General features: G+C 37.3%; 1 protein-coding gene across 2 annotated transcripts in view; it reads left to right on the top strand.

The window, feature by feature from the left end:
- The window catches only part of Cltc (clathrin heavy chain), a 61,121-nt gene extending 38,284 nt beyond the window's left edge, over nt 1-22,837 (top strand). Inside the window, exons 15-33 of one of the 2 annotated variants that reach the window (XM_051187577.1) lie at nt 3,894-4,019; nt 4,592-4,734; nt 4,977-5,211; nt 8,242-8,364; nt 9,697-9,842; nt 10,077-10,260; nt 10,424-10,616; nt 11,774-11,931; nt 12,540-12,704; nt 12,830-12,937; nt 13,019-13,186; nt 13,264-13,413; nt 13,503-13,634; nt 13,718-13,828; nt 14,598-14,768; nt 14,987-15,208; nt 16,377-16,397; nt 20,241-20,316; nt 21,821-22,837. In XM_051187577.1, coding sequence (XP_051043534.1) covers nt 3,894-4,019; nt 4,592-4,734; nt 4,977-5,211; nt 8,242-8,364; nt 9,697-9,842; nt 10,077-10,260; nt 10,424-10,616; nt 11,774-11,931; nt 12,540-12,704; nt 12,830-12,937; nt 13,019-13,186; nt 13,264-13,413; nt 13,503-13,634; nt 13,718-13,828; nt 14,598-14,768; nt 14,987-15,208; nt 16,377-16,397; nt 20,241-20,316; nt 21,821-21,945 — 2,757 coding nt within the window. In that variant the 3' untranslated portion in view covers nt 21,946-22,837. The remainder of the gene's footprint in view (nt 1-3,893; nt 4,020-4,591; nt 4,735-4,976; nt 5,212-8,241; nt 8,365-9,696; nt 9,843-10,076; nt 10,261-10,423; nt 10,617-11,773; nt 11,932-12,539; nt 12,705-12,829; nt 12,938-13,018; nt 13,187-13,263; nt 13,414-13,502; nt 13,635-13,717; nt 13,829-14,597; nt 14,769-14,986; nt 15,209-16,376; nt 16,398-20,240; nt 20,317-21,820) is intronic. The other variant, XM_051187652.1, reaches the window with a different exon arrangement.
- Nucleotides 22,838-23,228: the final 391 nt, after the last annotated feature.

Here is a 23,228-nt window from a genome sequence, read left to right as displayed (position 1 = left end):
TGTTTAAAACCATTATTTATGTTTTCATTTTGTGTTGGTGATGATGTTCCTGTGCCTAGGCAAGCACGTGGAATTCAGAGGTCAGTTCTTGGGAATCAGTTCTTTCTTGTATCATGTGGGTCCTGGGTCTAGATCTCAGATTATTAATCTCAGTGCAAAGCATCTTTACCTCCTGAGCCATCTTGCCAGCCCCTCACTTAGATTTTTTTTTTTTAATCGGTTTACCTTTGGTATCATTTTCAGGATCCTTCATTGTTGCTAAGAAAAATCCAGGTTTACTTCTAGCATCAAATCTGCCTAAGTTTAGAAAAGAAAAACGTTAATCATGTTTAATTCATGAATCAAGAGGTGTCAAGGAAACTTAGCTTTGTGACACATGGATTCTGTTGGAGAGAAGTAAAGACTACCTGTGATGGAGTAAAGAATAATACATTAAAGAAGGTTGTTTTAGAAGTGTAGTTAATGACTGTTAATTTATTTAATATTTAACTTTGCTTGTTAATATTATTCTTGGGCCTACCAGTTATTTTATGGGGAAAAATAACAATTTGTAGCTGTCTGTGAAAAAAACAGGAAAACTATAAAACCCACAGAATACCACTTGCCCACTATCACACACATATGTAATTACTTTTGTCTACTGGAAGAGTTCTAGATTGAGCAGATACCATTTTTATATGAGAATTGCATTTCCTACCTCTCTATTACCACAGTTCACAGTTCTATTGGCTAGTTCTCTTGAATTCATCTGGGCTCTGTGTTACAAAACTGAACCCATATGGATTTTAATGTAACAAAATAGTCAAAATGCTGAAATTGTCTTACATTGTACAATGAAAGATTAATCTTTATAAGTCATATCTTAGCACATGTGACTTTGCTGGGAAGCCTAGCAAGCACAATAATGCTGAAAATCAAACTTTCTAGTGTTCCCAAGAAACTTCCCAGATGCGAGGAGTTGTTGCTCTGTGCTGCTTGTGTACCCACACCATCTCACAGGACAAAGCTCGCTTCCCCCTAAGTATCATCACTACTTCTGTTTTTTATAATCAGATTTGTAGTTGAATTTATTAAACTCATCTTTTAATTTCTCTTCAGCCTTGGGAAATAATGTTTGAATTATCTTTTATGTTAAAACAGAAGTAAACTTAACCATTACAAGTTAAGTATGAAACTCTCAAATTTAAAAAACAACATTTATAGCTGGGTGGTTGGTGATGGTGCACACCTTTAATCCCAGGGACAGTAGGAGCTCTGTGAGTTCAAGGCCAGCCTGATCTACATACAGAGTTCCAGGACTGGCTCCAAAGCAACACAGAAAAACTATGTCTTAGAAAAACAAAACAAAACAAAAAACCCAGACAAAAACAAAAAAACATTTAGCTGGGCAGTGGTGGCACATACCTCTAATCCCAGCACTTGGGAGACAGAGGCAGGTAGGTGGATCTCCGAATTTGAGACCATCTTGGGCTACAGAGCAAGTTCCAGGACAGCCAAGGCCACACACAGAGACCCTGTCTTGAAAAACTTTAACAAACAAGCAGAAATCTCAAAATTTAAATCAGATATGGGAAACTGTAGTGTGGAACTATCTTTAGACCAAATGGTCTACTCCCTTTATCTTACTTTATACCATGCTTTGTCTCCTGGAATCGCCTAAGTCTTCCTGGGTGACTCATTGTTACTTGCGTGTCAGAAGCTTTGTATCTGCGCCAGACTGTTTTTCTTTAAGACCTTCATAACTTGTTCCTTGAGCTTCAGCTTTCTGGTCAAATGTCATGAGAGGTTTTTCTCAAGTTACTGGACCTAAAATAGAAACTCCTAGGGCTAGGAAAACCGCTCAGTCAGTAAAGTGCTAGCCATGCAAGCATGAGGGCCTGAGGCAGATCCCAAGCCCAAGTGAAAATATTGGATGTGATACCTCATGCTTCTAACCCTTGGCAAAGTGGATCCTTTGGTGAGCTCCAAGCCAATGAAAAGACTGTCTTAAGTGAGGTGAATAGTGTTTCTGAAGGCCTCTAGCTTCTACATTACATGGACAAACCATAGAATATCTGTACCAGTTCCTCTTGTGCTGCTTCATTGTCCCTTTAATACCCTCTGCTCTGAATTCAGGAAGCTTGTCTCTCCTCACTCTGGCAGGACCGTTTACTTAAGAGCCTGATACATAAGCACTCAGCAAATAGCTGTTACCTTCATGTTATAAAACACCTCTACATGTGTTTATACAGTTCCAGTTTTTGTCTTAAAATGGCTGCTAAGAATAATAATGGTTAATAACTTAGTGAATAATTAGAAATGTATAGATAGCATGGGGCTGGAGAGATGGTTCACTTGGTAACAGTGCTTGCTGTCTTCCAGGGGAGTCAAATACGGTTCCCAGTACCCATGTGTCGGATTGCTCACAAACTACCTATAACTCCAGGGGCATCCAATGCTTCTGGCCTTTGTGGGCTCTTACATGTGCACATCACCATACACATAGTTAAAAATAAAATATTTGAAAATGTATGGCATTAGTTTTATGCATGTTGTGAAGGTTCAGACAGACAAGAAAATGCCAAAGTTCTTGTCAAGAATGAATTAGCTAAGTGGTCTGCTTGTATATTATTCCACTAAGTGATGAAGCTTGTGTTTGATATGCACAGAGGATTCATGTGATACACTGAATTTTTTAAATTTTTATTAAGGAGGGAAGATTGGCCTAGAAACTTTGCATTTGTAGAAGCAGACATCTTTTCTAGAAACAATTGAGGCAGCTGTTATAAATACTGTTTTCGTTTTTTGAGGTCCTCATTACATTGACTTAATGTGACTGGCCTGCAGTTGAACTTCAACTTCACATTTATAGCCATTTTTAGTTTTTCAGTTTACCTTAGCTCACAAAATTTTCAGAACCTCTCATGGATTAATCTTCATGTGATTTTATAATTGGGTAGCTAGAGCCTAATCTTAACCATTTTAATTGTCTGGGAATGTTGCTCCGTGGTAGAACACTTTTCTATCCTAATCCCAATACTGGGGGGTTGGGGGGGGCAAAGACAAAAGAACCATTTTATTTTAACCTTAAAAAGAATTGGCTACCACTGGGAAAAGTCCTATCCTTCTTAGTTTCTGTTTCTTTAGTTAACTCTTAGAGGAATCATTTATTGAGGGATGTGTCACTGTGTATAAATGAATTCCTGATGGAAACTGTTGTCTTTTGTGCTGTACCTTATGTCTGTGGAATATAACAGGACATGTATCAGGTAATTGCCCCACACAGGTCTTACCCTTCCCTGTCTATAACACCTGTCAGTCTATAAGTAGGACTGTAGCTTCGTCTTTGTAATGGTGAATGCAATTGGCAATTTAAAGATGTCTTTTCTTTAAATTCTTTGTTGTGTTTAATTCATGGCCATTATCACAGTGTTCTTTGTAGACTTAATTATAGTTGATTGTTAGAGCCTGGGAATATAGCTTGTTATTGGGGAGGGCTAGAGAAGAAATCATTAGTTTGAAACAAATGTGAGCATTTGTGCCACCTATTTGAGGATAGTGACTAAACCAACTGACAAATTCAGCTGAATTGTATATTAATGAAAGTCCCAATGTAATGATATTAAAACCTGTGTACTTCTGCTGGTGGCACACAAATTTTAATTTCTTAATTTTTTTTTTTTTTTATTATTATGGATGTATGGGAAGGGCATGGTGTTTGCTTATAAATCTAGGCTTTGCTTAGTAAAATATATTGAAATGGGATTTACTTTCAGTTCTGGGGTCATTTCTTTTAACAGAAGAATCACATTTATATGTACTTCTCTCTCCCATCAGCACAGAAAGGATTCTCATATTTTAGTTAATGCAAGAGGAAAATTGAAGCTTCTTTTTTTTTTTTTCCCCCTTTTTAGGAGGCAAAACTAACAGATCAGTTGCCACTTATCATCGTCTGTGATCGATTTGACTTTGTCCATGACCTGGTGCTGTATTTATATAGAAACAACCTTCAGAAGTATATAGAAATATATGTCCAGAAGGTAATTTTTTTTTGTACTTCAATAATTGAAACCTTATCACTACAGTATTCCAAATTGTTCTTAAAATTTTCTGCCCAGTAGGAATGGTCTGCTAGAGTAGCTTTTCATAATTTTTTGTTCCAGCACAATCTTTCTGTTGATGAAAATTTTACATTCATGCCAATGTATGACAATCGAGAACAGAACCACTGTAGTTGAACAAGTTTTAAAATCTAGGAACTAAACCCCAAGTTCGTGTCTTAAACAGTTTTAGGTTTAGGTATTGGAAACTTTACCTTTTAACTTTAAGATGTTTTAGCTGTTGTTGGTTTTGTTCTTAGCATTTTCAGTACTCCTTAGGTAGAACTAATTAAGCAAACCAACATGGGAGACCATGGGGGCAAGTGCTCCCGATGCTGACCAGACTGTGGGGCCTTTCTAAGAGCTGGATTTGTTCTAAATTCCTTCATCTGACTAGAAATTTAGATTCACAGTTTATGGGCTTTAAAAAGAAATGGTCTTTTAGGGTTTTAAGTCAGTTTTTGCTTATTGTTGTAATGATGTGCTTTTTATTTACTCTTTTTGAAACCTAGGTAAATCCAAGTCGACTCCCAGTGGTTATTGGAGGGTTGCTTGATGTTGATTGCTCAGAAGATGTTATTAAAAATTTGATTCTTGTTGTGAGAGGTCAATTCTCTACTGATGAGCTTGTGGCTGAAGTTGAAAAAAGAAACAGGTGTAGTACTATTTTTTACACATTACCACAGATGAACTATATAGCCCTGGGTAGTTTAGTAACAGTTGTCATATAGCTGACTGATGTCTGAAGATGCTCAACAGCTGATGGAAAGGTGACAGGCTAGCTTTCAGAGTTGAAATTGGATTCCCCCCCCCCCGAAATGTGACTATATTTCTATAGTTATGAGAAGATTGTGCTGTTTGTAACTTAGCATGTTGGGGCTTTGTTGTTTTCACTAGATTGAAGCTGCTTCTACCTTGGCTTGAGGCCAGAATTCATGAGGGCTGTGAGGAGCCTGCTACTCACAATGCATTAGCCAAAATATACATCGACAGTAATAACAACCCAGAGAGATTTCTTCGTGAAAACCCCTATTATGACAGTCGTGTTGTTGGAAAGTATTGCGAGAAGAGAGACCCGCATCTGGCTTGTGTCGCTTACGAACGTGGCCAATGTGACCTGGAACTCATCAATGTAAGTGCCGCTTACTGAGCATGTGCAGAAGCAGCTGTATCTCTTTTAACTGCTTGTATTTTTAATTTAAAAAATTTGAATTTCTGTATGATTTTAGGTATTTTGGAGTACTTCTGAGCAGATAGGTGCTTCTTTAAAACTTTAATTAGAAATAAGTAGTAAACATAAATGTGCCCAAAATGTTAACCTGTTCTTGTACATTGTCATACATACCTGAACATAAGCATTTTAACAATGTTACATATCTCATGGACTTGTGCTTCTTTGGGCTCTATTTTCTAAGAATGGAAAAAGTTTTTCACATAGATACTAGCTATAGTCATTATGACATTAATAGGTACTTCGAAGAATCTTTCAATGTTGTCAGGTTTTTTTGTGTAGTTTATGATCATAAAATTATGTCTTCTCTTTAGTGTTTTTTATTATGAACCAGTGTTTAGAAATGTACTTTTTGATGATGAATACCTTTGGTAAAACTTTATTTGTAGTCTGTTAAAATTTTTATTGGTGAAATAAAAGCCAAAATTTCCATTTCTTAAAAATGCTTTTAAAAAAAAGATTTATTATGTATATGGTGTTCTGCATGTATGCCTGCAGGCCAGAAGAAGTCACCAGATCTCATTACAGATGGTTGTGAGCCACTGTGGTTGCTGGGAATTGAACTTAGGACCTCTGGAAGAGCAGAGCAGTTAGTGCTCTTAACCTCTGAGCCATCTCTCCAGCCCCCAAATTTTTCAATGTGAAATGAACAACTAAGTGGCTATTAATAAATTCAGTGTTACATAATTGCTATTCTTGCCCACCTTTCAGGGTCTCATCATTGAGTAAGAAGCTCTCTTTTCATTAAAGCTTCTCCATACTGTCATTTCCCATACACACTCACAGATGCCAAACCATACTCAACCCCTGTGGATTTGTCTGTTCTGTATGTTCTATAAACTGTTTAATCTTTTGTGCATGTGTATGTAGATGTCAGGAGACAACTTGTGGGAATCTATCGTCTCTTTCAATGGTATGGATCCCAAGAATCACACTCAGATCATCAGCCTTGGTGGCAGGTGCCTTTTAACTACTGAGCCATCTTGCTGACCTGTGTACATTTCATATAGATGTTAGGCAAATGTGATAACCACTACATTAGGGAAGCTTCATTTCATATGGATGTATAGTCTCCTTTACTTTCCTCTCATGCTGTGCTGGGATAGCTACCTGGCCAAACGTAAAACATATTTCTCATTTTGAATTACCCTATATCACTTCCTAGTTTATAATCAGATGAGCACACTTTGTGGTCCATGCACATGTCCTTTTCTCCCCTACTCTGCTTAGCCTCAGTGAAGCTTCAGCCCTTTCTCCTGATTATCAGTTATGTGTTAAGAATTTAAGTGTAGAACACTGGGCTGGAATGAGCATGGCCCTGGGTGCAATCCCCAGCATTGGGAAATAGAAAAATTCTGTCATATTTATCAGGCAGTATTCTTTTTTTTTTTTTTTTTTTTTTTATTTTTACATATCAATCCCAGTTCACCCTGCCTCTCCCTCCCATGCCTCCTGACCATTCCTTCCCCACTCCACAGGGAAGGTGATGCCATCCAGGAAGGATCAACAAAATCTGTCAAGTCATTTGGAGTAGGGACTAGGCCCTCCCTCCTGCCTCTAGGTTAAGGGAGTAACCCTCCATGGGGAATGTGCTCCCAAAGTCCTTTTGTGTACCAGGGACACATCCTGGTTCCATTGTCAGAGGTCCCTTAGACCAAGCAGTATTCTTATATTCTTGGATTCATAGATTCTTGTTTATTCTTTGAATTATAATCCATTACTGTTTGTAGTTGGAATTTTCTTTGGCCACCAACCAGTGCCCAAATAAAGAAACAAAGACTTATATATTATAAATGTTTGGCCTTAGCTTAGATTTGTCCCTCTATGTCTTTTAGCTTAATTTAACCTGTTTTTATATGTGTACATTTTGCCTTGGAGCTTTTTTACTTTCATCTATGTGTCTTACTTTCCTGCTTCATCCTTGTTTGGCTGGCTGGCCCCTGGCCTCTCCGTGGTTGATCTTTTTTTTTTTTTTTAAAGCCTAGACTCCTCCTCCTACTTACTCTATCTGCCTGGAAGTCCCAGCTATACCTCCTCCCTCACTATTGGCCATTCAACTTTTGATTAGATCAGTCAGGTGCCTTATGTGTAGGCGAGGTAAACCAGAAACACATCTTTACATAATTAAAGAAATGGAACATATCTTTATATATTTTAACGAATATTCTGCAACATAAGCAAAGGTAACATATCTTTGCAGAGTTAAACAAATATTCTGTAACAACTGTTGTTTCTGTTGAAACTCAGATTGACACCTGATTGTTTCGGTCACTTCATTTCTGATAAACAATAAAACTGACTCAGTGTGTAACTTTCCCAGCCTAGAGTTGCTTTTAGGGAAGGATGCCATTAATAACCAAGTTCTGTACTGGAGATGTAGTTGCTTCTAGAATCATTTTAGTGATCAGATCTCTTGCCTTATGTATGTACATATTTTCAAAGATTTTTGCATATGAGTACACAAGTGTATGGAAAAGTAAGTGTGCAAGAATAGTTAATAAACACTGAAAGAAAACTTTAAAGCTAACCAGCTGTATATTAAAGTATAATATAAAGCCAATAATCTAAAGTGATTCAATACTAACGTTTTAACATCAAAAATAAGCTGAGTATGGTAGTAGAGATGTCTTTAATTCCAAGATATGAGAAGTTGAGGCAGGGTGATAGGCATTTGAAGCTCTGCTACATAAGACCACCATCTCAAAAAAATAAAAACGTAGACAGATGCAATAATGGGAGGCTTTTTTAAAGCTTCTAAAAATTCTTTTTTTCCATTAAGTTTCCATGAGAACTTCTGATTGACATCCCTAAGAGATTATATAGAAGTAATAGATTTCTTACAAAAAGAGTTGACATGATTGCAAATGACTTCCAGTCATCTGTAGTCTTATTTTTTGTGTTGAAATTATTAACCCTTGTTATTTTCATTAGGTTTGCAATGAGAATTCCCTGTTCAAAAGTCTTTCCCGCTACCTGGTCCGCCGAAAAGATCCAGAATTGTGGGGTAGTGTGCTGCTGGAAAGCAATCCATACAGAAGACCACTAATTGATCAGGTAAAAATGGCAAAAATGGTTTCCTCTCATTACATACCGAGATAAACTCAAGTGACTCATATTTAACTATAGCAGAAAGCAGAAGTTAAAGAACATTAAAATTGTGTTACATAAATATAAAATTATACACAGATAGATATACATTAAATTTAAGAGAAGAAATCTAAAAAATGTTTATATTAAGTTCATCATCATCAAAAGGAAATAAATTAGGATTGACTACAAATTATTACCTGCCTTGTTGACTAAATTAAGACATTTAAAACATGTCTTCACGTAGGTCAGGATACAACGAGAATTAATGATATGTAATACAAAAATCCATGTGATTTGGGGGAGGGATTATGATGGCTTATGTCTGAAGTCTCAGCACTTAGCAGTTTGAGTTCATCATGAGCTATGAATGTATCATGAACCTGTCTCCATTTCTTTTGTAAAAGTCCAATGGAGATGGTTCCATTGACAAACATGACCTGAGTTCACATCCATCCCTAGCGCCCACAAACAAGCTGAGATTAGGGGTCCCTGTATTTAACCCTAGTGATGGGTAGACAGACAGGAGGATCTCTGGGACATCCTGGTCAGCTAGTTCAGTCAAAATTGGTGAGCTCCAGCTTTAGGGAGGGACTTCTGTGAAAAATAGAGAGTGACCGAGCAAGACACCTGGTATTAACCTTTGATACATGCACCTGCACACATTCATGCACACAACCACAGGAATAGTACACAATGGCACACAAAATGCCCAAAATCAGTCATAGTGAATCTAACTAAATAACCACAGTTTTAAGTTTTTATACCTATAAGATATTGTAATCTCAAATTGTAAAGTGCTAGTTACTGCAATGCTTCTTAAATTCTTCTGATAGACAAAGAGGTATTTCACTTTGAAGAATAGATTACTACCTCCAAGTTTTTTTACTAACCCTAGGAAGCATTTCCAGGGCACATTCCCAAGTAGATACAAAACTTCTTTGCAGTCATCATGGCATCTGGGCATATGAAAGTAGCCAAAACTAGAGTTACTTATTTTATAATCTGCATCTACAGATTTTAAAATAGGAAGCCATTAAAGTAATAGTGGTAAATGTCATTGGGGACAGTGGTTTATCAGCAGAAAGTAAAAATTACCTAATTGCTAATGTTAACGTAATTATAAATGTGGGTTCATGTTTGTGTATAAAGATAGTTGAGTAGTAAGTTAGAGGTAGTTTTTCTCCTACTTGGGGTTTTCTAATAAGAAGTTATTTAACTTATTCTTACTAGGCCATGTCTTTTTAAAAATACCTTGATTTTTTTTTTCCCCCCATAACTATTCGCTGTGTATCGTAGGTTGTACAGACAGCCTTGTCTGAAACTCAGGACCCAGAAGAAGTGTCAGTAACTGTGAAGGCTTTTATGACAGCAGATCTTCCTAATGAACTCATTGAACTGCTGGAGAAAATTGTCCTTGATAACTCTGTATTCAGTGAACACAGGTATGCTGGCAGAGAATTGCACTGGCTTTCTGCTCAGTTTTTCATTGCAGCCTACTAGTTTGGGGAAGGAAGAGAAAATAAAGATTAGAGGCAGTTTTCTGAATTGTTACTCTCCTAATACTGGTACCTCTTCTTACCCTTTCCCCTGAGACTAATAACACTAGTGCCATAGTGATATTCCTTATCACGATTGTGCTTTATGAACATTGTGTTTGAATGTCTTGGTTTCTAAAGGAATCTGCAAAACCTCCTCATCCTCACTGCAATTAAGGCTGACCGAACACGTGTTATGGAGTATATTAACCGCCTGGATAATTATGATGCTCCAGATATTGCCAATATTGCCATCAGCAATGAGCTGTTTGAAGAAGCATTTGCTATTTTCCGGAAGTTTGATGTCAATACTTCAGCAGTTCAGGTAATCTTGAAATTAGATAGAGATAATGACTTGATGCAAAGAATGCATTGTCTTAGGGTGGTGTGCACAGATTGCTATCACAGTAGAATAATCATAAAATGCTGTCAGTGTAAATGTCTTAAGATACATTTCACTGTAACACTAATTCAAAAATGTTGCCCAGGTCTTAATTGAACATATTGGAAACCTGGATCGCGCATATGAGTTTGCTGAACGCTGCAATGAGCCTGCTGTTTGGAGTCAACTTGCAAAAGCTCAGTTGCAGAAAGGAATGGTGAAGGAGGCCATTGATTCTTACATCAAAGCAGATGATCCTTCATCCTATATGGAAGTTGTTCAGGCTGCCAATACTAGTGGTATGACTTCTAATCCTTATGTCTTTGAGACTTTAGAAAATTACTAAGCCAAACACTTAGATATCTCAACTTTTGTGTAGAGGTTAGATGCTTCTTGTTTACTTATGAAAGCTTTCAGCCTAGCATCTAGATCCAGCTAAAGACTGACCACATTGTGTGAAGTTAGAAGGTCCATGGAGGTTAATTTTATATTGAGGACTGATAAAATCCTAATACAACTCTGATATGTAACTTTAAAAGAAGCATGTAGGGAAGGTATCAAATATTCTTTGGTAGAGTTTTCATACTTTCAGGTATATTCATTTTTATATGTTGTTCTGTGTGATGTTTCTTTGTAAAGGGAGTTAAACTGGTGAAGTTATGTATACTTGCCATCCTAGTGTTGAGTAGGTTTTTCTGCCAGCCTGGTCCCACAACTACGCCAGCCCCAAATAACACACAGAGATGCTGTATTAGATATAATTCTGTTGGCCTGTTACTAGCATTTCTTATTGGAGCTCTGTCTTAAATATTAACCCATTTCTATTAATCTAAGTATTTCCACGTGGTTTTATCTTACCAGAGAGAGGGTTCAGCATTCTGCTCGTTCCATCCTCCATGTTGAATCTCCTCCCTACTACTTCCTCTCTCCTCCTAGTCTCCTAGTCCCACCTATCTTGCTTTCCTACTGGCCAATAGTGCTTTGGCCAACTCACTAACCAATACAAGAAACATAATTACAGAATGATAACTCCCATGATCCTAGCACTTGGGAAGTTGAGGCAGGAGGCCTTATTAAGTTCATGGACAGCCTGGGCATCATCATAATCATAATTGTATATGTGTGGGGGGGGGGTTTCTTTAGTGGGATGCTTGTATAGAGGTGCATGTAAAGGCCAGAGGACAAACTCTATTTCCTTCCTCCCCCCCTTAGACACTATCTACTTAAAAACAACAACAACAAAAAAAAAAAAAAACCAAAGGTCTCTTGTTGGTCTGGGTATCAGTAAGCAATTTGTACCAGCTGGCCAGCAAGCATAAACATAACATGATATGTATGCTCTTAAGAAAGAAAAAAAAAAATTGACAAGGGGGCTGTTAATAGCAGGTCTTATGTATTTGGTTGAGATATAAAATAAGGATGCTAATCTTTTGGGCTTATTTGTCTCTTTATTTAGGAAACTGGGAAGAACTGGTGAAGTATTTGCAGATGGCCCGAAAGAAGGCTCGAGAATCCTATGTGGAAACAGAATTGATATTTGCCCTGGCTAAAACAAATCGCCTTGCAGAATTAGAAGAGTTCATCAATGGGCCAAACAATGCTCATATTCAGCAAGTGCGTTTCTTGTTTAAATGTGTGTGTATGTTTAGTGGGATTTTGTATGTAGGTGCATGCAAAGGCTATTTTCACCCCTCAGACACTATACACTATCTGCTTAAAAAAAACCAGACAGGGTTTCTTGTTGTCCTGGGTGTCACAAAGTAATTTAGGCCAGCTGGCCAGCATTCCATAAAGGATTGATCTGTTCATGCATTAATGCATACTATCATACTTGGCTTTTTATGTGGGTGGTGGGTATTGAACTGGGTCATAATGTTTGCAAGGTATGCATTTCCAACTGAATTACCTCAGTGGCTGTACATTTTAAACACATGTAAAACTCAATGATTGAGCAACTTTTATCATTTTGGAAGAATCAAGACGTTAGTGCTAAGAAATTAAATTATCCTTAGGAAAGGCAGAGTGTGTGTGTTCATTTTGTTTGTAATTTTGGAGATGGAATCTCTCAGGTGGCCCTGAACTTGTTCCTACCTCAACTTATTGGGTGCTGGATTACAGCATATGCAACTGTCCCTGTCTATTCCTCAGTGTAAAGATATGAACTTGAAAAAAGGATTGAGGTGAGACCTTTTTACTGATCATGGATTACCTTTTCCCCCTAGGTTGGTGACCGTTGTTATGATGAAAAAATGTATGATGCTGCTAAGCTGTTGTACAATAATGTTTCTAACTTCGGACGCTTGGCATCTACCCTTGTTCACCTTGGTGAATATCAGGCAGCAGTTGATGGTGCTAGAAAAGCTAATAGTACTCGAACATGGAAGGAGGTAATTGAAATCCAAGTTTGAATGATGACTTAAGATTCTGTTTTAAAATTCTATTTGTGCTATTGAGTTGAAATAACTGTCTGCATTTATATTTGGATTCTCATAGTGGAAAATGTTTATTCTAGGTCTGCTTTGCCTGTGTAGATGGGAAAGAGTTCCGTCTTGCTCAGATGTGTGGACTTCATATTGTAGTGCATGCAGATGAATTAGAGGAACTTATCAACTACTATCAGGTAATGAACACCAGGCCTTTATATGAATTGATACCTTTCTATCAATATCCTCTACTCTAATTGCACATTTCCCTTATTTAGGATCGTGGATATTTTGAAGAACTCATCACCATGTTGGAGGCAGCCTTGGGACTAGAGAGAGCTCACATGGGAATGTTCACCGAACTAGCTATTTTGTATTCTAAATTCAAGCCACAGAAAATGAGGGAACACCTGGAGTTGTTCTGGTCAAGAGTGAATATTCCTAAGGTAACAATCTTCACCACTGTGAAGGCTGATAAAAGGAGTCCGGCTTGCATCTCATGCAACTGGTCTTTGTTACACAGGTTCTGAGAGCTGCAGAACAAGCCCACCTTTGGGCAGAGCTGGTGTTCCTGTATGACAAGTATGAAGAGTATGATAATGCCATAATTACCATGATGAACCATCCCACTGATGCATGGAAGGAAGGGCAGTTCAAAGACATCATCACCAAGGTATATACCCTCAGAGGTATGGGCTGTGGAAGGACAAGGCTCATTGGGGAAGAAATGGCTTTTAATGCATGGGTTTCCTCCTATTTTAGGTGGCCAATGTGGAACTGTACTACAGAGCAATCCAGTTTTACTTAGAATTCAAGCCTCTGTTGTTGAATGACTTGCTCATGGTGCTGTCTCCACGGTTGGATCACACTCGAGCAGTCAATTATTTCAGCAAGGTAACAATTTTAAACTGAACTACATAGTGAATATTCATAGATCTTCAACCATGGCTACCTTTCTGACAAACTTTATTTTAAAGGTTAAACAGCTACCACTGGTGAAACCATATTTACGCTCAGTTCAGAACCACAACAACAAATCTGTGAATGAATCACTGAACAACCTCTTTATTACAGAAGAAGATTATCAGGTAAAACCTTTGCTTCTTGTAAATACTTAAAGCATGGTTTTGATTAGGTATATAAAGTTGGCTTTAAACAGGTTCTATAGTAAAAATTAGTGTTACTCTTACATTTATAAAGAGCAGGCATGTTGGGTGCCTGGGCTTTTTCAGTTAGTCCATAAAACTTACTTGTTGTTAAGTGAACTTAACTGTTTATTACTTTTCTTGCCTAATATTTTAGTATTTGTCTTTTAAACTTGCTTTTGTGAAAAATAGCACATAAGTAGAAACTGTCTACGTTAAGCTAATTGCCTTTTTTTCTTTTACTTGTTGTTGTTGTTACTGGAACTTGCCTAGTAGTCATATAGTACAGGCTTGCCTCAAACTCAGGCTTCTGGATCAGCATGATTTTCCTTTAGGCTTGGAGTGTAGTCTGTAAGGCTGAATATCATATAATTTTATTAATAGTTTCCTGACATCATAAGTTATTGTCTGTATTACATATTGTCCCAGCTTCATAGCTATTCAAGTTAGTATCAATACTGGAAACTTTGAAGGAAATTGCACTTTCAGAAAATTGTACAGTACATTTGAGGATTTTATTTATTGTTTTAGAAGTAGATGGAGAAGATTAGTATCTGAACATAGGTTACAACCTTTGTAATCTGATGATTGAATGTATGTTGTTATATATATGCTGTCATCTAATTGCCTCCATTGAAATGAATTGTGAGAAAGAAATATTAAAGTGAAAACCTTCCGTTGACTTTTGAATGGTTTTTGTCTTAATCTTAAGGCTCTGCGAACATCAATAGATGCTTATGACAACTTTGACAATATCTCACTTGCTCAACGTTTGGAAAAACATGAACTCATTGAATTCAGAAGAATTGCTGCTTATCTCTTTAAAGGCAACAATCGCTGGAAACAGAGTGTAGAGCTGTGCAAGAAAGACAGCCTTTACAAGGTTGATGAAGTGGGGGTGGGCTGCCCTAACATCTCAGATGGTATCCTACAATTGTTAGTTTTATGGGTGTGAGAATTAGTGGTGTAACTCCCTTTTGTGAATGTGGTCTTTAAGTCAGTGGGGGTGGGGATTTATTTTTGTTTTTGTTTTAACTTCCAGGACTGGTTTAAGTCAGCATGTCTGTGTAAACCTCTAACCTTCATTGTTTCTTTGAATAGGATGCGATGCAGTATGCCTCTGAATCTAAAGATACAGAATTGGCTGAAGAACTCCTACAGTGGTTTTTGCAGGAAGAAAAAAGAGAGTGCTTTGGAGCTTGTCTTTTTACCTGTTATGATCTTTTAAGGCCAGATGTTGTCCTGGAAACGGCATGGAGGCACAATATCATGGATTTTGCCATGCCCTATTTCATCCAGGTCATGAAGGAATATTTGACGAAGGTAATGATACTCAGAAGTATATTAAAAACTGATAATCTTGAGAATATATGCAATTTTACATGCATATTATTTTCCATTATTTTTCTCTAGTATAAATTATTTAGTTGGTCATAAAATGTTCCTATTATGTAGAATTTTTCTTAAGAGCTGACAGATGCCATGACGAGGAAGGGAACACAAGCTTGTGTCATTGTTTGCCCTCTGTATTCTTAAAGTGAATAGCACACTCTGTTTTAATATTTGATATCTTTTAAAATAGCATTTTAAAATTAATTCCTATAACTCAGATTTCCATATATACTTCTATAGATTCCCTTTGTTTGGTTTGGTTCCTGACTTCATGTCTTTACCTGTTTCCCATGGGGAAGCTGCTAATCATCACAGATTTTTTTTTTTTTTTTTTGATAATCAGATACCTAATTTAAAAATACAATAGGAAATTTGCAATTACCCATGTTTCCTAAGTACACATTAAATAAACTGAGGATACAGCCACCTTATAAAATTTACTGTTTGTCTTAGCATCTCTGTTTTTTTTTTTTTTTTTATTTTAGAATAGTTTTTGCTTGTCCTGAGTTACTAACTATACATAGAAAATTTAAATGATATTAAAAGATACATTTTATCAAAACAAATCAAGTCTCACTTCTGATCTCTTCAGCTTGCCTGAGTACAGGTGGGGAAACACTACTAATAACCCCCAGGGTAGGAAAAATTTTCCTTAGGGGACCACCTACCTACATACCTCAGGTTGTACTTAGATCTTTTTTTTTTTTTTTTTTTTTTTTTTGAGGGAATAGTCTTTTATATGTAAGTTCAGTTCAGTGTGATTAAAAGAGTTACCCACATCTTAGCCACCGGGGAGCCAAGCTTCTTTTCTTATGCATAATGCCACCTTTTGAGACCTGGCTGCTGTTAACCTAAGTGCTATCCATTACTAGCCATTAAGCTGCTTCCTTTCACACTGACTTAGCATAAATATTTCTGCAGTGAGCTTTGAAGTTAAAAAGGATTCTCAATTTTGCTTCCGTTTGCCCTTCCACTTTGCTCCTACCTTTTTTAGTGGGTACATGTTTCTCCCCTGAACCTTTGTTGCTGATTCTACCTTTTTATGCTCAATATGGAATTTGATTTTTTTCTAAGCTGCACCTTCTGAATTCCTTTGCAGGTTGATGCAATAAAGGAAAAGGTGAAAGTTGATTCTTTTCCATCTTTAAGTCTGGAGGACTAAGTCTAAGGAATTTGCATGATTTTTTTCCTTTTCTACACTGCTGCTGCTGCTTTCCCCCCCAATAAATTTTCACTAAGCCTCTGCAAGCCCCTTGAAACATAACTATAATAGAGCTGTAGGACATTAGTAGATGTTTGCTACTAATCGGCTAATAGGCTTTAGGAAGGGCAGGAGGCTAATCAGTAGTTGGTTCACAGTCTCTCTTTACTATATTATTAAAACTGAGCATGGTGAGTTTCAATATTAATTCCAAACTATCAGGAAATTTCTTTTCCCTGTCAGGGTATCTGGACCATAGTAGGACTCTCATAATATTTGAAATAAATTAAAACATCTTCTTTTTTGTTTTGTGAGCTTGCCTGACAGTTGTTGAATTTATTTATATCTGTATGTACACGCCCTAAGAGGCTTTTGCAGTTATGTGGGGCTTTTTTGTTTGTTTGTTTTCTGGGGTTTTGTGCTATTGAAGGACTGTGATCCAGTTTCTGATCTCTTGATTCTTACTAATTTTTTTGCTGAAAGTAGATACAAGAGATACTAGCTGCTTCCGAAGAGACTTTCCTCATGTTTCTCCAGGTGTCCAGTTCTCATGGTGCTAGTCCATTTTTTAAGAGGAACCAAAACCTTTTCAATCATAAGAGAGCCAAGCTTGCTGTAACTGTTGCTAAGCAACATGGATTGCTTATGTTTATAACAAGGCAATATTAACACCTATCTGTCATAAGGCATGCCTTAGAACTACCTAAAATGTGCTCTCTTGTTGATTACTTGCCTCATCATCCAAGAATGCCAAATTTAGGCACCGTTTGGTTGCTGCTTTCTTCATTGGCTTGTTTTTGCCCCGGTATAAATGAAACAAACTTTAAAACTTATGCCTGGTGTAAAATTAAGGCTAGAAAGGGGTGGGGAAGTAAAGGAGTGTTAAATTTAAATGAATTTGGGTGGGGTCAATGCCTTTGGGATTCTGTTGATCAGACTGGAGTCACCACTGGAACTTAGGGCAAACCTGAGTAAAATGCATTGTGTGTGAGACCCTTCAGCAGCTAGTAAGCAAGACAGTTAGAAAGCGTGTGTGTGAAAAATGGGTAATTGAACTGTAGTGTTATGCATTGTTTTAAATCAAGCATGTACAAGTCATTGCAATTACATCATACTACTCCGAAACATAGAGCATTGCTGTGGGCTGTGTGTGTTTCTTGAGAGCCTGTATGGCACCAGTCATCTTCAGATCTCACTTCTTGCTTCAGTACTTTTGCCTTTTTTTCATGCACACATACACCGAAATAACTGACTGCATGTTAACTTTTACTCTGCAGCGTATTGCAGTCTTTGTGGAAAAGCCTTTTGCATTTTAGTTGATTTTCAATATTACCAATGGAACTGATTTCAGTGACATGACTGTTTAATTTTTCTTTTTAAACCCAAGGATCAGAAACTTTTGTTACAGCTCTTAACAAAAGCTTATGTTCATAAAAGCCTTCTCCAATTTTTCTTTTTTTGTGCAATCTAAATTGGGCTATTAAACAAAAATTGGATGTTCCTTTGCCAGAGGCTGTCCCACTATATAAAAACATCAACATTTTTGCTTATGTTGGTGTTTCTCCTCTGGAATTTGTGTTTTTCCCCCTCCCTCCTTGCCTACGTCAATGACTAGGCATTTGGATAATGCTGGCTCTTCTAGTCTCCCATGTGTTTCTGTAGCAGACCTGTCTTCAACAATATGTGTCTGTTTACTTGAGTGGTTTTTTTTTTGTTTTTGTTTTTGTTTTTTTTGGGGGGGGGTTCCATTTTTTTATTTTTCCTTGAAAGTCTGGAGATGTATTATGCAGTGCTGGGTATTTTGGTTTCATTTTTCTTCTTAATCTTAGAAATTATTTATATACAGGTATCTATGTTTCCTGTGTAACTTTTGTAAATCATTCTCACATATTAGCTAGGTTAGCAAACCCCAAATGATCTGGTTGGCATAGCTGTGCTCTAAATCCTACAGATGAATAATTTTCCTTGTAAATTTGGATGCCAAATAATGGGTATTTCACATGGTCCTTACATTCCATGGTAGTCTTTAATTTGATGTTAGGATAATTTGTAACATGATCATAAACACTATAAAATAAAACAATATATAGAAGCAAACCACCACCCAGGGATTCACAGTGAGACTGTCTTTTTCCTCCCCTGCCCCGCCCCAAAAAATCACAAACCCTGGAACAAAACAAAGCAAACACATTTTCCTAGGGTAGACAACTACTGAGGCTAACTTCTCAAAAGTCCTTTAACAAGACTGGATTAGACCCAGATTGCTTTTAACATGGAATGATTAGTGTAAGTATAAAACATTGTCTTGAGCTGTCTCAGCAAAGACAGGCATTTGCTGCCAAGCATGACACTTGATTCTGCCCCTGGGGCCCACATGGTAGAGTGACAAAATCAACTCTACAGATTGTTGTTTGACCTCCATATGCATACTACGGGACATGCTTGTCTTCCCTGCCCCCAAGTAAATACATGTAATTTTAAAAATTACAAAATAATACTATCCTAACCTTCTGTGCCTGTGTGTACACTGTAAAAGTACTATTTTAAGTTTTCAGTAGAACACAGGTCCTGCTTTAGCATTTTAAAAAGATCTAGTTTTTACCACTTTTCCATGAATCTACATGTCTGCTCATGTGCCTGCCCACACCCTACCTCTCTGCATTGTCATTTGGAGGAATACATGAGATTCCTCTCTACACTCGACATTAGCACATGTTTAGCCTTAAAAACAGTACATAGAACACTGAGATTTGAAGTTTAGTAGTAAAGAAAAACTGGCTCAGATGCCAATTTTTAAATACAGTTTAAAATACAAGTAATAGGCTAGTGTAAAGGCAATGTGAATATATGGTGCAGAAGATTCTATAATGCCAGGATCCTGTTATTTTTCTCAGAGTGTGTCATAGACTTACTGAATGGAGTTGTGTTAGCCTCATAGGGAACTTCCATCTTTTTCAGCCTCGATTTCTAGAGAAGAAAATACAAGGGCTGAAGAAGTGGTTTGCCAAAGCCCCCACCTAGCTCTTAAAAGAGCTGAGTAGTAGCTATCATGCCCTTCACTCATACACTGAGATCGATTAACTATCTGATATTGCCCAGTTTAACTAGTATAGCGTAGCCATTTGTTTCTTTGGCTTCGTTGAAAGTAAAAGCTTTCTTTCCTCTCAACGTTGCAGCCAAATCAGGCAGTCCTAGTTAACCTCTTAGAGATATGTACCATTAATCTTTGCATTTTGTCTCCGGCAACTAAGAAAAATGATCTTATTCAGTAAGATTGAAAACGGACCTCCTTGAAACTCATGTTTTAGTCTATAAAATAGAAGCCTCAGCGGGAGCTGTGTATAGTTGTTGAAGCAGCTTATCCTGCTCAATTACTTAGACTCTTTTCACTTTTTTTCAAACCTATTCCCCCTGGGAAGGAAGTCTTGATAGTTCGTGAGTTCCTTACCACCTCTGATATTGTGTGGTACACTTCCTTCTCACTTTCTGCCTTGCTCAGGCTGCATCCCAGCATTCCAATCTTAGCCTGGCATGAGCTCTTATGCATTTATAAACCCCTCCTTCCTGAGGGTTATAACAACAGTGCTGAAAACCACCCTTACTGAAGTATGAATATTGATGTTGAATTTGACGGGGCCTGACAATGTTCGTGCCAGTCTGTTTTGACAGAATTTAACAAACTAAGGCTTTTCCACTCTCTGCCATAAACCTAAGTTTGTAATGCTTTTGAGGTTCTAACTGACACGACCTGTTTTTCTCTAGGTGGATAAATTAGATGCTTCAGAGTCATTGAGAAAAGAAGAAGAACAAGCTACAGAGACTCAGCCCATTGTTTATGGTAATCTGTCTCTTTTTAAGTTAGACTCTCTCAAATGTAGTAAGCTTTGAAAGGGGCAAACGGTTTGCTGAGTTAAGGGATAGCCCTCCCAACTATTACTGTTTACTCCTGAGGAACATTTAAAACACTTTTTGATGTTATCCACTCTGATAATCTTCCTTGCATAGAATATCTCAAAAATAGTCATTAAAGATGGCCTGGGTTTTTTAGTTGCCTGATTAATGACTGGTCTGTTTGCACCTAAGTCACTAAGAAAGAATTAACTAACAATGGATTTGGTTTTTAGAAGAACCAATGTGCCATGGCTGTCTTTAGTGTGCTTTGCATAAAGAATGCATCCTCAATTTAAATCTATCTAGGACAGAAAATGGGGGTTGAGTTTCCATTTGAGAACTTGCCAGAGAGACCATCCAACCTTAAAGTAGTTATTTAAAGCAGTTTTAGCCTATGTGGGTTGAATGATTAAAAGGAGTATGATTAAAAGTTTTATAGGCTGGTCTGTTTTGGAAGGAAGTATAAAATTATGGCCATTTTGTCTCAGGCAACTAAGGAAAATGACAATATAGGAATCATAATTATTATTTATTATTATTTGGAGGGATTTAAGGGACAGGATAGTTTTGATGAAGGGCTGGGTAGACCTAAAATGTTACATGAGGTTTGACATATTTGAAATCGAAAAGGAAAAAAAGATAGTTGTGGTTATTTAGTAGGTGTCCACAGACTGCTGGGCCTTCATGGCATTTTTAAGTAGGTTAAACTAGGGTTAGAATTTTCCAGATAATCCAGAGGTGATTCTTTGGTAAATCAGTATCCAAAAAGAAACTTGTTTCCAAAAGACAATTTTGGTTGTATTACAAGAAGGGACACAAGGAGTCTATTCTGCTAGGAGAAAGCTTACATTCTAGCAGGAGATGATTTGGAGGGCTAGGGAGGTGTTGTGTTTCTCTCTCTAAAAGTTCTTTACATGTCATGTTTTCTTTATGTGGTCAACAACTATTTCAGCTTCATCAGCAAGTATTTGATAGAAGGTATATACATTCCCATGTTTTTCATACCTAATGCATTGCATATTTGAATGTGTCTTTTCTATTGCTGTTTCTAAATTAGCGCTGGATTCTCTGCTAGAACATATTGGGTTTCATTACCATCCAGATGTTTAAAATCAGAGACTTAAATTAACTTTAACAACTTGTAAAGTTTTCCTGTGCTAAAATTTTAGTCACTAAAAGTAATGTGTATTATGTGATAGGCTTATTGGCAGATGTATGGCCTGATAATGTCAAATGTGCATGTGTTACTGCTTTAAATATAGGGTGTTGTGGTCGTTGGCTTCTTTTAAGCAGGAACCTTCTCTCAGGGTGAGACTTTGTTCCAAACTGGGACAGTCAAAAGTGCCCCACCCAACTTACTCAGTGGATTGTGATTGCACTGCTAGAATGGGGGAAGATAACAGTGCTATATCTGGGTGCTAACAGATTCTCCTCCTCTTTGTCACCTTTAGGTCAGCCCCAGCTGATGCTAACAGCAGGACCCAGTGTGGCTGTCCCTCCCCAGGCACCTTTCGGCTATGGTTACACTGCACCACCATATGGGCAACCACAGCCTGGCTTTGGGTACAGCATGTGAGATGGAAGCTGATGCTGTAGTCTCCTATTTTCATACTGAAGCATCGTCTACCCACTTCTCAGTTTATAAACGGGGAAACAGGCAATGTGTTCTTGTAACCTTTATTTCATGAAGGACTACTTTTTTGTTTCTAACTATAGACTTGGATCGCCTATATTAAAACCTTATTTTCACATTCCGCATCATTAGAACTTCTTTTCAAAGGGGAATAGTATTCATGTGGGCTTTTTTTCTTCCCCTCATTCTTTGAAGAACTGCTTACTATTCAATCTATTGTGAAGAACCTGATTTGCACTCTGTAGTGTTTAAAGAAACAAAGAAACTCTAATATTGAATCTCTTAAATTCAGTGTATGTAAACAGCTTTCAGTATGTATTGTCTAAATGCATTTAAATCTTTTATTCAAAGAAAAGCTAAAGTGAAAATACTGGTATGTGACCATGCAAGACTGTCAATGCCAACAAAGACAACACTAATCAGCATATTCTACATTGGATCACAGCGCTCTCCGATTTATTTGAAAAATGCATACAGACAACTTGCCTGATTTTTAAATGAGCATAAAAGGCCCTTTAACCTATGCAGGTTTCCCCACTGTGCATATAGAAAATGCTAGTGTTTTGCTCACTTCATGTGTAACAGGTGCCCTCATGTTGTGCTGTATCCTGTGCTTTTTCTGTGGGACCATTCCATTCAGGAACAGAGCACCATGATTCCACACGTATGTATTTACTAACCCTTCCCTGAGGTTTGTGTATGTTGGATATTGTGGTGTTTTAGATCACTGAGTGTACAGAAGAGAGAATTCAAACAAAATATTGTTGTTCTTCAGTTATGTTTGTGGATTTGAAATTACTCCAATTTAAAATAAATTACTGGACTGTGGAAATAACATGTAGAATTGCAGTTTTAATTAAATACATCTCAAACCAGAAGAATGGTGGTTTTCATAGTTTCATACTGGATATTGCTAGAGCATTACAGGGAGGCATAGAGGGTAATTATGAAAAAGACATGCATTATGTCATTCGCATGTCTGTAGTTAAAGTATATACAGAAGTCTTAAAGGCAGTGGGCTCCAGAAGTCTTAAAGGCAGTGGGCTCCTTCTCATGATTGCATCATTTTGATCAAGTGGCACTAAAGGTTTAAGAATTTTCACCTAACTAAATAAATCCTGTAACATTAACTTGAAGTAAGTATTTTTAAAAATAATGAGCATGGCATTTCTTATCAAGAGCTTATTAAAGTATACCAAATTTAAATCTTTTGCCGTGGCTAGGAA

Source organism: Phodopus roborovskii, unplaced genomic scaffold, assembly GCF_943737965.1.
Source record: "Phodopus roborovskii unplaced genomic scaffold, PHOROB, whole genome shotgun sequence".
Classification (NCBI taxonomy): domain Eukaryota; kingdom Metazoa; phylum Chordata; class Mammalia; order Rodentia; family Cricetidae; genus Phodopus; species Phodopus roborovskii.
This window is presented reverse-complemented; position numbering and strand designations above follow the sequence as displayed.